Here is a 17,434-nt window from a genome sequence, read left to right on the forward strand (position 1 = left end):
ACTATATAATAGGTTCCCATGATCCAATGATTACGTAAAGGTGAAAGGTAGAACAAATTTGCCCTTTGCATAATTAAGCACTAATGTAATGGCATTCCCACAATGCACAGTTTGGATGGAACAAGATACCTATTTGATGTATCTGACATATAAGCAATTTTTATATAATGTACCTAAGTTTTTTAAACAGAAAAGATCAGCAGTTATCTCGAGATTTTCTCTCCAACGCGAACGTACGTCGTTAGTAGAAATAAGGGGGAAGGGGGGCGATGATTGACGCACGTACGCGCACACGTAACTATCCTGAAAATATACCCTGAATTATCGAAACAATTTTTGTTGTCCTGTATTCAACAACTGACCGCCTCTGTGGTCCAGTGGTCAGAGTTCCTGGCTACAGTTCCAGAGATCCCGGATTCGTTTCCCGGCGCTGCTAGATTTTCTGAGAAGTAGAGGGTCTGGAACGGGGTCCACTCAGCGTCGTGAAGATAATTGAGGAGTTCTTTCAAGGAAATAGCCGCTCCGGTCTAGAAAACCGAGATTAACAGCCGTGGGGATCCGTTGCGCTGACCACGCGACACCCTCTATCCGCTAAAGTTGGCACTAAATTCACTGACAAGCGGCGGTCGCTCAGTCGGTATAGTTCGCTTGCGGACTACAGGCCACGGAGTTTACTTTTTTGTTTTGTTTTTGTATCCAACATTTATAGGTTCTAGACACTCCCGTCGAGTCTATGATTTTCAGAACACAGTTCTTGTGGAAAGGCTGTATGAAGATTTCATTCATGCACTAAAATTGTCCAGCTTGGTTTGGATTTTCGCATACATAAACAAAATTCTAGATTATCGTATCTGTTATGGAGGAAATAATGGGAAAAGAAACTGACTTGGACTGGAACCCTTGCACGTAACAACGAAATCTAACAATTTTCCCAGCGATATCTGTCGAAGAGGAATAGCCTCTGTCTGCACCATTTCTTTGTTCTACGCGGCTTATGGGAGAAACATTATGGGATGGACAGAAGAATTTTGGCTATCATGAATACAATGTATTGATAACAGACAATCTATAAAGTAGAAACTTTAGAATCTCCTCTTACGATGAACCATTTTTTTAAGAGAATTTGAAGACACTCTCGAATATAAGTTCGATTACTTCGATTCCATAACGAGATATAGTTATATGTTGTCTTTGCACATGTTTCTACCTGTCCTTTATGACCTGAGATCTGTCACAGTTCTTACGTAGTCATTGTCGGCGAGCAAGGTTCCAACAGCAGATGCTGGCCAACTGTGCATACATAATATTCAACTTCACTTCCTACTCACGATGTAAATTGGAGGCGATTTAACCTAATTTTCATACTGAAAGCCTTTCTTAGAGATTTATATCTACTACCGGCGAGGTTAACCGCTTGTAAGCACCGCCAGGCCTTATTTTCTGCCAGATAAAGCCTCTTCTGTAGTGCATGTAATGTGGCATACGAACCACGAAAGTACTATTTAAAGGAATTAAAGGAATTAAGAACACGTGTAAGATATGCTGTTATCGCTTCGGTGAAAATCCTTATTGTGGTCTTACGCGTTATAATACCAATCTTGCAGTCTGGTAGATGGATACAGAGGAGGAAATTAGTGCTCCCTTCTTCAGGGTTGAAGTTACTTGACCCAGAGATCGGCTGTTCTGAGAGGATTTTCGCAATTCTTTCCAGGCCCTCCAGGCAAACTCCGGGATAGCACCGTTAACTCGGCTACGGGCTCTTCTTCTACGTTTCCCCAGTTCACCTTTCATGAATTACCTAACATTCGACGCCATGTAATACCAGTCTGGGCTAGTGACACCACCGGAAATTAAACCACAAACAAAATTGGGTGCATGCAGCAGAGCCCTTCTTCTGTGGCTGTGTCAGTATCTGTCGTAGGGTCACTGATGTGTGATGAATTGGAAACTATTTGGAACGAAGCGGTCGTGACCTACCGCAGATATTATCTCGGTATTTGCCCAGAGCGACTGAGGAAAATCATGAAAAATGGCTCGTGTCCTGACCGTGATTAAAAACGAACATCTCCGGAACACGTGTCTGGAACACAACCTCTTTGCCGGTCCACTCAATAAGCCCTTCTCCAGAAGTCGATAATTTCAAACGCTAGCCCAAAGAAATGCCCAACTTTAATGGACTCCTAAGATTCAGTATCTTATTCGCAGGAACCCATCATAGGTTCTGTCCTGAACTGAATAGATCTAGCATATTTATGTTTGCAGTTGCCGAGACTTAGGGTTCGATTCCTGGTAGCGTAGTTGGTTGAGGCACTATGCTACAAGCCGGAAGGTCGCGGGTTCAAGTTCCGATGAGGTCAATGGATTTTTTTTTTCAATTGACCTAATCCTTCCAGTCGCAGTATGACCCTGGGGTTGACCCAGTCTCTAACAGAAATGAGTACGAGGAATATTCTGGGCGCAAAGGGCGGCCGACGCGTAAGGCTGACAACCTTACCGCCATCTGTGAGCCGATTGTATAGATAATGTGGGACCCTCAACGTCTCACAACCCTATGGGCCTTCACGGCCTGGTACAGGGATAGCTTTACTTTACTTTTTACTTTTATTTCCTCGTAGAAATAAAAGATTTTTCTCTTCTCCAGTTCGTCCAGACAGACTTTGGGGCCCACCCAGTCTCTTGTCTGGAGCTAAAGTGGTCGGGACGTGAAGCTGATCGCTCAATTTCACTTAGTGCCGAGGTTAAGAATGTGTGGAATTATATCTCCACTCCCCCCATAAGTCTTCACAGCGTGATAAAATCCTGGCTTTAAGATAGGGATTGCGATGCGAGTTAGTTGTTCCGTACTAGTAGATTTTTAGGTCTGATAGGCGTGTCGTGTCCGAAGTCTGTTGCCACGGACGAGAGGTTTCTCATAATTTGAAGGCAAACGCTCTGCCAGCCACCCGCATCTCTATGAACTTGAGACACTCATTATTACGTCACATGCACAGTAGTGGGATTAAACGGTCTCTTAAATATTTGGACATGCATCTTTGTAACGCGAGAGCGACAGAGGACTCACGCACTGTCATTTGTCCCATTCGTTTATATGACAATAAATATCTCCGAAGAACTTGTCGATCTTGATAGCAGGGAGTTTTACTAAAATATGGCTACATGCTCCATTTTTATTCCAATCGGACAATCCGCCTATCTTGTGTTTGGTTTATATATCCTGCCTTGTAGTAGTGCCCGGAAATAGGGACTAGCTCTATCGATTGTGCCCAACTGAGTAGGCCTTTTATCTGAGGGCGGGGACAGAGTCAGGTCTCTTTAATATTATTTTAAATAAATTAGTAAAGGACATTGGATAATGTTAATAAATTCAATAATTATACACTATATATCATTTGATATTTGAAATTCTGTTTACTCTTGTACCCTGAAGATGGAGACAACAAATTCCTCCGAAACGTTACTAAATACGTACCAGACTACACGTCACATCCAAGAAAACAGCAGTCATCAAAATACTTAGGAGTACTTACTCCTGTCATTCTACTCCTCGCAAGTGAGAAACAGTGGTACACTTTCTGTTACGTGAATAAGTACCAAAGTCTGTTTGAGTGTTGGGTTCCGAACTGTCACCCAGTACAGTTAAATTAGTCCCAACTAGAAGCAGTAAAACCATTCAGTGCAGCTGTGAAAGTACGTAAGGACTTGGTAAGTAAGGGCAAAATGCATTATACTGAGATTCACATCATGTATACGAGTACAGATCCAAATAAGATGTTATTTTTCCATGGAATCACGGTCCTTTGCAATGCGCTTTCCACATCTTTCCACAAGCTTCTGTGTTCCATTAGAAAAAAAAAAGACTTATTGTCGAAGATAGAAATGCACCGTCTCCATCTTACCGTCGCATTGAAATCTCCGTTCTCGCAATGCTCCTTAAGCGTGCCAGACACATGACAGTCGGATGGAGGGACTCTGGACTGGTAGTAACTGTTCCAGCAGCAGCGTGTGGTCGCGCATTATCATTAAGGAGGGCGCCTTTGGACAGAAATCCGCGATGACAACTGCGAATTAGAGGCTCCAGTTTCTCTTCCAGCGTGGTGCTGTACCTTACACACTTGACTGTCTCTCCTTTCTCCTATAGGGTTCGAGAACTGCCCCATTCATATCCCAGAACAATGTTAGCATAAGTTTTCCGGCAGAGGGTGCTGACTTGAACTTCTTCTTGACCGGACTGGATGTGTGAAGCCATTCCATGGATTGTCTTTCGAATTCTGGTTCATAATAAGAACCCAGGTCTCATCCCACCCTGACAATGCGCGCAAGAAACTCTTCACCCTCAGCATGATAATGTGTCAAGAGAGCTCTTCAACTCTGCACATGCTTCAACTCGTGTTCGTCGGTCAACTGTTTAGGCACCCACATGGAACACAGTGATATTTGAGAGTCTCATGGATAATGCCATGTGCAGATGCAACGCTACTGTTCAACAGTGGCAACAGTGTTCACAGAAATCCGCCCGTTCTCACCAATAAGTGCCCCCACGTAAGCAACGTTGCTTCACTGTCTGTGCACGGGCGACCTGAGCGATGTTCATCTACGTCAGATGTTCGGCCTTCTTGAAGTCTTTGTACCTACTGTTACACTTGCCTTTCACTCATGCAACTTCCACCATATTGCTGAACCATTCTTCTGTGAATCTGCCTCGGTTTTACTTCTTCTGGCCACAGAAATCTTACTACAGAACTTTGACCCTCTCTGTTGCAATTTTCTAGCGGGGCGGCCATGACTCTCGCTTTGTCAATCGAATTGTGTCTCCAGACATCGGCTGATACTGTCAGAACCTGCCTCATAGATGTCTCTACGCGCTGTAGAAGTTTCATAAGGTTACCTCCGATCTTATTAAATCTCCAGTCAATTTGCCCTTACTTACTGAAGTCCCCTTGTATAAGCGATAAGAGAGCCATCTAATTGTAAGAGTGTCTGCACCACATGAGGCAGGTCGAGCCGAGCGTGTGGTCTACGTCACATCCTTCAGAAATGCAAATGCAGTTCTTCGTGTTCTGTGTAATACGGTAATAAAAAATGAACTAACGGCCTTTAGAGGGGGGCACACGGTAGCGTAGTTGGTTGAGGCGCAATGCTACAAGTCGGAAGGTCGAAAGTTCGATTCCCGATTATGTCATGGGATTTTTCAATTCACCGATTCCTTTTAGCTGCACTATGGCCCTGGGTTCGACTCAGCCTTTAATAGAAATGAGTATCAGGAATCTTCCTGAGGGTAAAGGGCGGACGGAGCGTAAAGTTGACAACCTCACCGCCATCTGTGAGCCGATTGTGTAGAAAATGTGGGAGCATCGACGTCTCACAATCCTATGGGCCTCAACGACCTGTTACATGTTACCTCTTTAACCGTCTTTTTCGCAGGATTTCAGGAATCTTCTATACCAAACGTGTCCAAAATGTGGCTCACGGGCCGGATGCTGTTCTTTTAAACCGTTAGGTCGGCTCACAAAAAATAATAATTGTCAGTTTTTAACAAATGGTTTAAATATAAGAAAAATCTGCTGCATGGAGAGCGTGTGCCTGAACACCTGTACCATCCAGACCACATGCGTGCGGCTCCCGAAATTGTGACATTGATGTTCAGTTATTTTAGGCACCCTTATTACATAAATAAAAAGGGGCTGAACCGCTGTATTAACGCATTTCATACAATGCGAAACTGGTTTCCGTCCCGCCCACATGTGCAGTGGCTTTGTTTATGTATACAAGTTCGCTTTCGCCCTGATCACTCATAGCAATCTGATGACCTTGGCCGGTGCATTATGCGGAAGTCTGTTCGCCTACCATTATGCAGGCTGGCCTTTATTTGTGATTTATATATCCGTTATCGATAACTTGTTTAATCGCTTGTTATTTATATTCGTCGGTTAGTTTTAAAGAACAAAGACCTTACTGCATTCTATTAATTAATATGGTAATAACCTGATTAACTGTTAATAATTTTTGCAGATGAAACATGAGTCAAGATGTTTTGGATATAAACTAGAAGCATACGTACCTTTGAATGCACTCATCTGTTTACAGTAGCTAGCAAATATTCATACATTCACGGCTCTACAGCCCTTCGTTGGGCCCTGGCCTCTTCTTCACTTTCGTAATCTTTCTTGCACAGACGGTAGGATTCCTTGAACGAGTGATCAGCCCCCGCAAGGCCGCTACCTACACACAGGACAGCACAAACGCAGAATAAACGCAGACAGACATCTATGCCTTGAGTGAGACTAGCAAATATTACGAATTCAAATTTATAGCCTACAATTATTAGCTTACTTCTTTACAGAATTTCCGCTGTAGCCCATCACCTACATCTAGTGACAAATCAAGAATACGTGGAGCTTTACTTCCACTCCCTGATACAGCTTCGTGGTTTGGTACTTAGGCAACTTTACTATGAGCCTGTAACTATATACTCGCATTATCTGCAAAGTGTTAAACATAACCTCAGAATTTTCTACATTCGCCCTGTTCGTAATTTTTATCACACAAAAAGAAGTACTTCATATGAAAATTACAAGTATGCTTTAATCTATTTCCGTACACAAATTTCACAGGCCTAGCTGAAATTGGCCATTGTTTGTGACGTAATTTTGACTTAGGATACAGAGGTATTGGCTCCAAATCAGATTGCGGGAATTAGCATACGATATTCTAATTTGCAATTAGATTCGAATCGGGTACCTACCAAAAACAAAATCAGTAATATGGCATTGAGCTGACGTGATATTTATGCTATCCTATTAACTTTTGAAAATGTTAGCGTCTTTCTTCAGGACATGAAAATCACACACATATTCATACCTGCATTAATGCTTTCCAACGTATTAATACTAGTGATAGGGCCGTTGAAATCAATGGTAAACTATTAGTACATAAATCCTCTTCCTTACAGACTGTGTGATCCCAGAGGAATACATTCCCACTTCCTTTCTAGTTCATTATTCAATATAATCACCATACAGTCTGAGTTACAGCATGGATAAATAAAATATAAATAACACTGTTACTTCAATATATGTTCATAACATAGACTTTCCCAGTTTTCTTTTAATAGAATCCGGTCGTCACACTCAACAGATATAATTTTGCCTGCCTTAAGACTGAGCTAAATGAATGTGAAAAAAAAGTCTGCTGTGTTTGATACAGCGTGAGTGTTTGTGTGATTACCAGGGAGGAAGAAGGTCGTGATCTGCTCGGGAAGCGCACCATGGACTTCAAGGTGAGCTACCTGGACGCAGGGCTCACTAACAGTTACTTCACGGACTCCGACCAGCTAGTGGTAGGCTCAGTGCCTCACCATACTTCACCCTCCTCTTCACATCACGGCACCACTGGGTCTGCGGCGCCGCAGAGGGTCAACCGGCGCTACAAGACGCAGCTGCGGGACTTTCTATCCACGTGTCGCACCAAGCGCAAGCTGACGCACCACGTAGGCGCCAGCACACCCACGGGCACCACTGTGACAAGTGGCGCGGCACTCCCCAACACCATGGCGGCCGTGGATTACATCGCGGCGACCGACACGTCCAGCGCCGCAGCTGCTGCCGTGGCAGCTGCGTACTCCAACCTGAACAACATGTACACTACGCCGTACCCCACCACTGCCGTGGCTGGATCCCCAGCCGACACGTACATGGGACACTCCGGCAACTTCCATCAGAGCCTGTATCCTGCCGCAGCGGCGCTAGACAATCGCTTCCTGGCCGCGACGACCGAGAACCTGTTCCACCAGTACCGGCCGCTGGGCACGTACTACCCTGACTATCATCATGCGGCCGCCACAACGCCCTATGTGAGCAACGGCTTCCTAGACATGTCACCGCGCGCCACCACGTGCAGCTTACCCACGTATGACACGAGTCCCACGGCCTCTGGTACGCACCACCATATGCACCACCAGCTGACTGGCAAGACGAGTGACGCAGAGAAACTGTACTCGTGTCAGCAGCTGGTGGACACGACGCCCACCTCAAAGTACGCAACAGTGGTGGACAGCAGCCGGGGTTACGTGGTGGCCAGCGGTAAGTGCCTGGATGTTGCGTCTCCATACTCCGTCTCGCCGACAGGCACAGTGACCCTCCAGCCGATAGTGATGACGTCGTCCTCGCCCTCCATTATAGGTGACATAACTCATAACAAACTGGTAGTGACAGGTGGCAAGGTGGGTTCCAAGCACTCGCCGTCAATGGACGGGATGTCTTCGTCAAATTCGGCAGGCTCGTCGCCGACAGCGACCACTACAAATGGTCTCATCACGCCCAAGCTGGAAGATATAAAGACAGAAGTAAGCTTACTGCAGTCGGGGAGTCCACCGTCGCACCACCAGATTACAAGCCACCACCTGAACAACCAGCAGGTGGTACAGTCTGCCACAACCCAAAATGCCATCCTTCCTCATCACTACTCACCCCCTGCCCCGACAAGCGACACGCCACGCCAGACAGTACTGATGTGGGGTAGTGGTGGCACCACGACCCTCAATCACACGGCCTCGACGGGCAGTAGCAGCAGGTCCCCACCCCCAAATGTTATTGTGAACTCGGTGTCCTCCAATCCCGGCACACCTGTGGTTACCACCCTCTCGAATGGCACTCCAACGTCTTATGGTGTCCATCCCCAGCCAGATGTGAGCCCTATCAGCAAGAAGTACAACAGTACTGGGCCAGACCCTCTCAAATCCCTAGCGGAGATGAACTCCATGAGTGGTGGCGACCCAGGCACCACCTGCAAGTGGACCAAGCCAGAGCCAGTGTCTTCAGCATCCCCCACCCACCCTGCCAGCAGCCCGGCGCTTAGCGCCAAGTCCTACCATCACCATCACCAGCACCACCAAGTGGTGACGTCCCATCACCATCACCATCATCATCACCAGCACAGCGGCGGGCTGGCATACAGTGAGACTAGTGCCGGGAGCGAGGTATGGCCCGTACATCACCAGTATCACCAGTACTATCCTTACACCACTCCGTATCACCACCACGCACCCCAGTGAGTGAAATAAACACTTTTTATTTTATACTCTGTAACAACTAGACATGTAAGGCAGAGAGATGCATCCAAAAATCACCAAAACATAAGCTCTCTCTGGACAGATGAAGTCATCTGCATGTAGTGTCAGTGTTTCAAATATCCTCTGCTTTAACTGAAAACAAGGGATAACTGATTATTGGATGATCTCTAGTTCTGTAGTGCATGAGAGAGTCTGCACCAAAGCCGTAGCTATTTCTCTAAAATATGTTGCTTGTTATTTGCCTTTTCCGTTTCTAACACTTTACTAATCAGAACAGCAGTAGCATGTTTCATGGTGGTAATTGTAACTACAGATTGTCTCTATTGACAGTTGTTGGTCTTACTGTAAAAGAAGATGCTTCATATTGCTTTGTTTTCGGTAGTAACTGTGGAAACAGTTTTACAACCCCAGCTGTTGACTCAAATGAGGGAGTGTACATTATCTCACATATGATTCCTGACTGAAGAGTGATATACACCTCAAATAATGAAGATCAAATGGACATACCAACAATTATTTAGCAATCATGTCCAAATTTTAGTGAAGTAGATCTCTGCACCTAAACACAAAAATATGATTTGCAAATTTGAAGGGACTCACATGAGAGTGAACATTTCTTTAAAGCAGTATGGGACTAAATGTGAACAGTCAACACAGGGATAACTATATACTCCACCTAGCTTAGCATTAAAAAATTATTCATTTTACTGACTAAGTATATTTATAGGTACAATTATAAAAGATAAGTCCGTCCAATGTGACTATTTCAGTTTTCTCACTTGATGATTCACTAGCCATACATGTTTCGATCCATCTGGATCATCTTCAGAGGCACCAAACACTTTTTAGATACCACTATCACAACAGTTGTCATATCAAATACACATGTAATGTCCAAGTACACAATGTTCCATCTATCACTCACAGCATGTGTATTTGATATGACAACTGTTGTGATAGTGGTTTCTAAAAAGTGTTTGGTGCCTCTGAAGATGATCCAGATGGATCGAAACATGTATGGCTAGTGAATCATCAAGTGAGAAAACTGAAATAGTCACATTGGACGGACTTATCTTTTATAATTGTACCTATAAATATACTTAGTCAGTAAAATGAATAATTTTTTAATGCTAAGCTAGGTGGAGTATATAGTTATCCCTGTGTTGACTGTTCACATTTNATATTTCTAGGTTTCACTTAATGGAGAAAAATTCATTCCTCTGAGGTAATAACTGAATGTATGTTATATAGGTGAATGAAGGGCTATGACCTTGTACGCTTGTATTTCTCTCAAATTCTGCAAAAAAAAATGTCTTTAGACAGTTAAAAAGAGACACTCAGCTTTATATGAGTGTAATTGTATAAAGGAAATGGCAAAAATTATTTCAGGAGGCAAATCTCAGTGCTGTTTCTTCATATAAACTGTTTTAATTTTTCGAACTCTTACTTGTTACAATTCTCACAACTGTATCCAGTTGTTGTTCAGTGACATTTCACAATAACTTAATATATCAACATCCTGAAGTAATGACTCAGTTGAGTATTGCCTTTAATAAGGAAGTCGGCTTCGGAATCATAATTTTGCTCCGATGTTCTGAAGTCAGCCCTTTGCTATAAATTAAAAATAATTATTAGAACATGTAGTCTCCTTGAACACAAAATTGCAATTTGTTATGCAGAAGAGAATTTGTGTTCATCCCTTACCATTACAATAAATAAACAAAATACTGATTTAGTTGAAATGTCCCTCTAGAACAGAGTTTTTGAAACTGCAAACTAAGGTCTTCCTAGGCAATCATGAAGTTTCTCTTCTTCTTCTGGGAGGGGGAGCCATGAAAGTGCTCTATGACAAAAATACCCAAATAATCTGAATCCTAAATAAACAATAATGTGATGTAAATTATGTTGAATTAATTACATGACGCAATATATATTTAACTGTTCATCATCCCACAGATAGGTAGTATAAGCCAAATGTAATATATTGCTATTGGTCAATTACAGTACTTATAAATTGGCATGCAGTTTCATAGAAAAATACTACATTAAGGTTAATTTACAGTAACAATACTTTTTTATTTGCTAGATCACATTTTAAGTCATTTTATAGGTTCTGGGTGGCCTTGACCTTTTATATTCTCATGAAGGATGCCTCAGATTAATAAAATACAGGAACAGCTTTTAGAAAAGACAGATGATTTTATGATAAACCTTTTGATGAATGGCATTTACTCATACCATTAGGTTTTATTTAAGTAGACTTTCTTCCCTTGATGTGTAAGAAAGCTACCAGTTGCTGGCTGTACCTGTGAAGATGAGGCAGGGAGTAAATAAATCCAGATTAAAGAAGCCAGTCTTTATACACAATATTTTCCCATTCATGTCATGTAAATGGTTAAGAAAATCGTAATGTTGTTTTTTATTGCATTGTGATGTAGTATAGTCTGGTAGGTGGGAAGGTTTACGAACATTATGGAAGCAGTATGCTCCTCTAAAACATTCATACCACCTACGAGACTATGTAGTATCATGACCAAGAACACCATGATATGAATCTTCACCATCCTAAAAACCGTAAATTAGAGAATTACTTGGTTTTAGAAAGTGATTGAGGTTAGCTCCTTCTAAGGAACCCAACTGAGTAGGTGTCTTCCCCCACCCCTCATGTGAGGAAGGAAACAGATTCAATTCCAAAATGTTATGTTTTATAGTTTCTAGTATACCGGATGATAGGCCACACCATAGCTCAAGCAGTCAGTCGCTGGCTTCCCACCACGGCTGCCCGGGTTCGATCCCGGGTCTGGTCAAGTGGGATTTGTGGTGGAGAAAGTGGCGCTGGGGCAAGTTTCTTCTGAGTACTTCAGTTTCCCCTGCCAATCTTCATTCCACCAATTGCTCCACAATCACCCTCACCTATCATCTGGGGATGGTACCTTAGGCCAGAAGTGGCCGCAGTACAAGGGAATTAGTCCCGCCCCACTAGCAATAAAAAAAATACCGGATGATGGACAAAGTCTAAAAACCTAGTAATTCTGAGTGTTATACAACATCGTCAGAACCATTTAGAATCTAGTCATAACTCAGGGGCTCCACATACTCACAATCCAATAATGTTTTAATGGTGTTGCTGTAACATCATATGTTGAAAGTACACAAAATACAGGTGTTAAGAAGATATTCTAAATAAGAATTTTTCATGAAAATTACAACAGCAGGTGACAGAAACACTGTTTCTGGTAGACTCACCTGCCAGCAGAATTAGTAATACCTGCAGCAAATGCATTGAGTGCTCTATAGGTACACTGTGTTACCATAAGCTAATACAGTAAGTATCATTTAAGATGTTGTTTTCCGTGTTTGTCAGTTAATATTGTCTGCTTGCTGATTTCAGCACTCCGACCAGCGACAACGGCTATCCACAGATAAGCCGGACGGGAGTCCTCTGTTGTCCATCTCTGAGGTGACCAACACCCTCCTCAACCACGAGTAACAATGGTGAGCATTTTGAGAAAACACCACAGAGCACAATCCTCATTCAAAGGCTCATAATGCTTCAGCTGATCAAGAAATTCCCAGCCATTTGTGAAACCCAAAGATCCATTACAGTGTTCAGCCATGGACCCTGTCCTGAGACAGTTGATTCTAGTCCATACCATTATATGCTTCCTCTTCAAGATCTGTTCCATCAAACGGATTCAAGGGGAAACAAAGAAGTGGTCAAGTGTCTAGCACTTGTGCTTCATATTTTAGAGGTCCCAGGTTCAAATCTCAGTCTTCAGATGGGCTATTCTGGCTGAGGTTTTCCATATTTTGCTTCAGTCCCTACATGCATCATTAAACGAATAACTAATATGCCTCACATCTTTTGTTTTTGATGCTAAATATGCAAGATTAAAACAAAGTTCTTGGAATGATACATTAATTCTGGTAGTTCATAAGTAGGGTAAACCTACTGAGCTTCATGACACACCTTATTTCATGGTTGCAGTCAGGTTTTTACAGCTCCAACGTGGACTTAACTGAAATTCCAGTAGTAAAACTCAAAGGTTCAGCATCACCTGATATTGGTTATGATCCTGAACAAGTTCATTATAATTCACAATCTCACATGTTACTGCCCTAAGAACCATTTCAGTATGGTCTTTCCATCTTATTCTTGGTCTTCCAAGTTAAGCTTCAAAAGACGTTTTCCAAACAAAATCTCTCTCAATTTTTGATTATCACCATTTGAGCTGCATGCCCAACACAGTGTAATCCATGAACTGACTGACCTGTGTGAGATACATGACTGTGGTAACAATTCTAACATCTATTCTGCACTTTATCTTTTCTGTGACAGCTCAGTCAGTATAGTGAGCAGGCTGGCCAACAGAAGAATTGGGGGTAACATTCTCGGCAGGGGAAAGAGATTTTTCTGTTCTCGATATCCTTTCACCCTCCTGTTCAGTGGATATCAAGGGTTGCTTTCTCAGGGATAAAGCAGCCAAGGCATGAAGCTGACCAGTCACTTCTCTCTGTTGTGATATGCATGGAGCTACACCTCTACTCCCACATACATCTTTATAGCATGATGCTTAATTATGCACATAGATAAATATACCTGCACTTACGTCTGTGTCTGAATAGGCTGTCGATTATTGTGAGCATTTTGTTCCCCAAGACTTTAAATTCATGGTCTTTGTTCTGAATAAGATACTACATTTCACAGCCATACAAAACAACTTCTAATAACCTCTAAATTTATGTTTCATTTCTTGCCATCTACATGCAACTTCGTTCAGTATTCACTCATCTTTGTCTTTATTGTATACTGCTTTGGCCTCATTGGCAATCATCAGATGTACAAGTTGTGATGAAGCAATCTGCTGCTCACTGCAATGTTGTTCTGCTTTACTCTAGGTTATATGGGTTATCGTGTTGCTGCCATGCAAGTGACTGGTTTATTGGTTTCTGGGTCTTCCTATGGTCCAGTGTGTGGCTGCTCTGAATGTTTCTGTAATAAGCAAATTTCATGTTACTGCCAAAATAATTCCTGTTAGTCATATATATTTTTCTACAGAATATCTGAAAATTCTTCAACCACCACAAAATATTTTTATATCCCTGAAGATGGAAGTCTTCATAGCCAATGCTGTGGGAAACTCAAATCCTACAAAATATTTTTATTTTTACTCTAATTTTAGAGTATTTTCTTTATATGTTCACCACCTGCTGCAATTCATATTCACAGATGACACACCATGTTCATTTATATTTGTGGACTTCTTCAATTCACAGATGGAGATCGGAAACATTATCAATTTTTAAAGTGTAAAACTGTGACACAACATAGCCACTGGCTGTACAGTACCTTCAGAAATATTCCAAATGTTTTCTCCCAAATTTGTGTTATTAAAGCCATCCTTGACTTGTCTGTGGATTTGAACACAGTCACCATATATTAACTGTATCCATTTATTATTAGTATGGTCCTGAATAAAAACTGGAATTGGCTTGACACTTTTCTGATACCCTTTAGATCTCAGTTACCAAAAACTGGATTACAATGAGTGACAGTACAGAAAGTCATGAAATGCTTACTTACTGTGTAATTCTCCATTTTCAGGTTGGTCCAGTTGAAACCTTCTCCCGGTTGTAAGAAGGTATAAGTGTCGTGTCGTGTCCAGTCTACCGAATTACACAAACATTATTTCTGTCGCGCTATTCTGTTCTAAAAATCAAAATATCAAATATCCATATTAATATTAATATTTCGCTTTAATATCATAATTTTATTATATTATTATAGCTATGTATGTATGTGTGTGTGTGTGTAAAATCGTCCGTACCCTTTGTTGTATACATATTTGTAAAGCATTCTCGTAATTAATATATAGGCCTACGTGTTTTCTGTGATACATGTCGAATATAATTACTGTATAATAGTATTCATAAGTTTTAAAAATTACTGTAAATTGTGTACCACGGTTTTAAAACTCGCATAATATATATACATACCTCATTCATTTTTACTTTTCAGATCTGAAAAAAATACTCATTATATGGTCTTCAAACTAATAGTACCATAATTTTGAGTTTTTAAAATAATTTGAAGATATTATTGTATACATTCCAGTGGGCTGTGTACAAATGATGGGCAAATTGTCAGCAGAACTGTATATTTATGTGCATTTCCCATAATTAAATCAAAACTTAGAAATGGTTGTTTTGTTGGGTTAATATTTTCTAAAGATAGGTCATGTGAAACTGAATCTGTGTATCTGAATGTTATATGCCTCTTTTCTAGTCTTGCTAGAATGCTTGTTTCAAAATTTATTATATCAATTTTTCTGTCTTAAATGCAACTGTAGAAATAAAAATAGCTAATTAATGTCTTGCTTATGGAATTTATGTGTTTTCTTGATGATCTGATATTATGATAGTTTTCAAGCCACTGTAATGACTGTAATTTAGGTGAAACAGATTCGTCACCACCAAACCTCAAACATTGCCTGACAGTAGAGCTGCAGTTTATGGGTGTATCAGATCAGTAATAAAACACAAATGTTCATGAACGAAAGTAACATACTGCGACGTACAAAGGACAGGCCTCATGAATATTCACTTGATTTCTATTAGTGAACACATAAAGTTGGAAAACAATTTTTATACACTTTAAAGAGTGAAAAATTCTTACATCTCAATATCGCTTATTTTTCACGTCCAGGATAGCTCATATTGTTGTGTTCTTGCTTGTGTCATAATAAGCTATAGACATTACTCATTTTTTAAAAGGAGTTCCAAGGTTTATGAATTTAAATATCACAAAATGACTTAGTAGTTGACCGTTGTAAATATTAAATTATAAAAAGATAATGTCCAAAAGTAACTCTTTTTGACCCACTTGTGGTTAACTCCAGTAAGAGTATGTACTATGAAACATTTATAATAAAACAAAGTTGTATTCTTACCAAGGTTGACATTCCTTGGTAAATCTTCACAAACAGTTATTTTTCTCTTATTAAGCAATACAGCAAATACTGCATAATTTCATCATGTCTTACTTTCACCTGTTTTGAATTTTATTCACCTTCATCCACTTTCCTGGGGAATTTCATCTCTTGTGATGTAACCTGCTCTGGTACATTAGATCCCCCCCCCCCAGCTGTGTAGCTCTTAAGTACTTTACAAAGTGAAGTTGTCAGTATTTAAAATTCTTCATAATTACTCTTTTGAAGACTACTATGATATTGTATGTGTACTTTACTGGCAAGATTTTGATCTATTGAAGTAAAAAAGAAACACCTTCATTTACACGCTTATGCTTCAAACTGCTCGGCACGCAAAATTGAGAAAAACTAATTCTCCAGTAACAGAACCCAAAAGTTTAGCAGTGCTAATACCAAAACCCAACATTGGACATGACCACCAGTCAGTTCTATCCACTCTCCTTCCTCACAACCTATTCCTCCAAGATCCAGCTTAATGTTATCATTATTTTTATTTTTTTTTATTATTATTTGGTGGGGTGGGACTGAGTCCACCTGGTACTGCGAGCACTTCTGGCCTATTGTACCAGCCCCAGATTATAGGTGAGGGTGATTGTGGAGCAATTGGTGGAATGAAGATTGGCAGGGGAAACTGAATTACTTGGAGAAAAACTGCCCCAGCACCACTTTGTCCACCACAAATCCTACTTGACCAGACCTGGGATCGAATCCGGGCCACCGCAGTGGGAAGCCAGCGACTAACTGCTTGAGCTATGGCGTGGCCTCAGTTTTATGTTATTGTCTCGTGTAATTCTTAATATTCCAAATTATTCTTTTCCAATATGTATCCCTTCAAAAATTATACATGCATCGTGGCTGAGATACAGTGCGCACTCTGTTTTCTGTGCGTTCATAGTGATATCGAATTCTGTAGTTTCATTTCAGCCTATATATACATCAAGCAGATAACAATAAAAAAGGTATGTACATTGAATTTTACTATATATTTTTAACATATTAATCTGCAGAACCTGCAATAAAAGTTGGCAAGTGGATGAGTTTGGGCATAACTCATACGTATATTCTTTTTTGCTGTTGTTCACTTAGGTATCCTTTTAATTCCACTATTATGGTTTTACTCAAGTCAGTCTGGTAATTACTACATATAAAAATAAATAGTTAGGACTGTGCATGTGCATGCGTTTCCACTAGCGAAATTTAAATGCCCAACTGGCCAAAACGGGGTACTTTGGCCACGATGACTATACTCATCACTGGCACAAACGGGGCACTTCAGACGTTAAAGGTTAAGCAGCCCAAATCGCTTTTAGCTAGTGGAGTTTAATACGTAGTTACAGCTGCCAGCGTTCATATGAACATAATGGCTAGATAATGGGAC

At 41.2% G+C, this 17,434-nt stretch overlaps 1 protein-coding gene and 1 long non-coding RNA gene across 4 annotated transcripts in view; one reads left to right on the plus strand and one right to left on the minus strand.

Moving 5' to 3' along the window:
• The window catches only part of LOC117282657, an 8,392-nt gene extending 2,243 nt beyond the window's left edge, over positions 1–6,149 (minus strand). Inside the window, exon 1 of the long non-coding RNA XR_004513487.1 lies at positions 6,059–6,149. This is a non-coding gene — a long non-coding RNA (uncharacterized LOC117282657). The remainder of the gene's footprint in view (positions 1–6,058) is intronic.
• The window catches only part of LOC111868864, a 359,329-nt gene extending 343,313 nt beyond the window's left edge, over positions 1–16,016 (plus strand). For 2 of the 3 annotated variants that reach the window (XM_023859902.2, XM_023859904.2), the window contains 3 exons: positions 7,228–9,045; positions 12,459–12,562; positions 14,673–16,016. In XM_023859902.2, coding sequence (XP_023715670.1) covers positions 7,228–9,045; positions 12,459–12,531 — 1,891 coding nt within the window. In that variant the 3' untranslated portion in view covers positions 12,532–12,562; positions 14,673–16,016. The remainder of the gene's footprint in view (positions 1–7,227; positions 9,046–12,458; positions 12,563–14,672) is intronic. The other variant, XM_023859903.2, reaches the window with a different exon arrangement.
• The last annotated feature ends 1,418 nt before the right edge of the window (positions 16,017–17,434 follow it).

Source organism: Cryptotermes secundus, unplaced genomic scaffold (assembly GCF_002891405.2).
Source record: "Cryptotermes secundus unplaced genomic scaffold, Csec_1.0 scaffold523, whole genome shotgun sequence".
Classification (NCBI taxonomy): Eukaryota; Metazoa; Arthropoda; class Insecta; order Blattodea; family Kalotermitidae; genus Cryptotermes; species Cryptotermes secundus.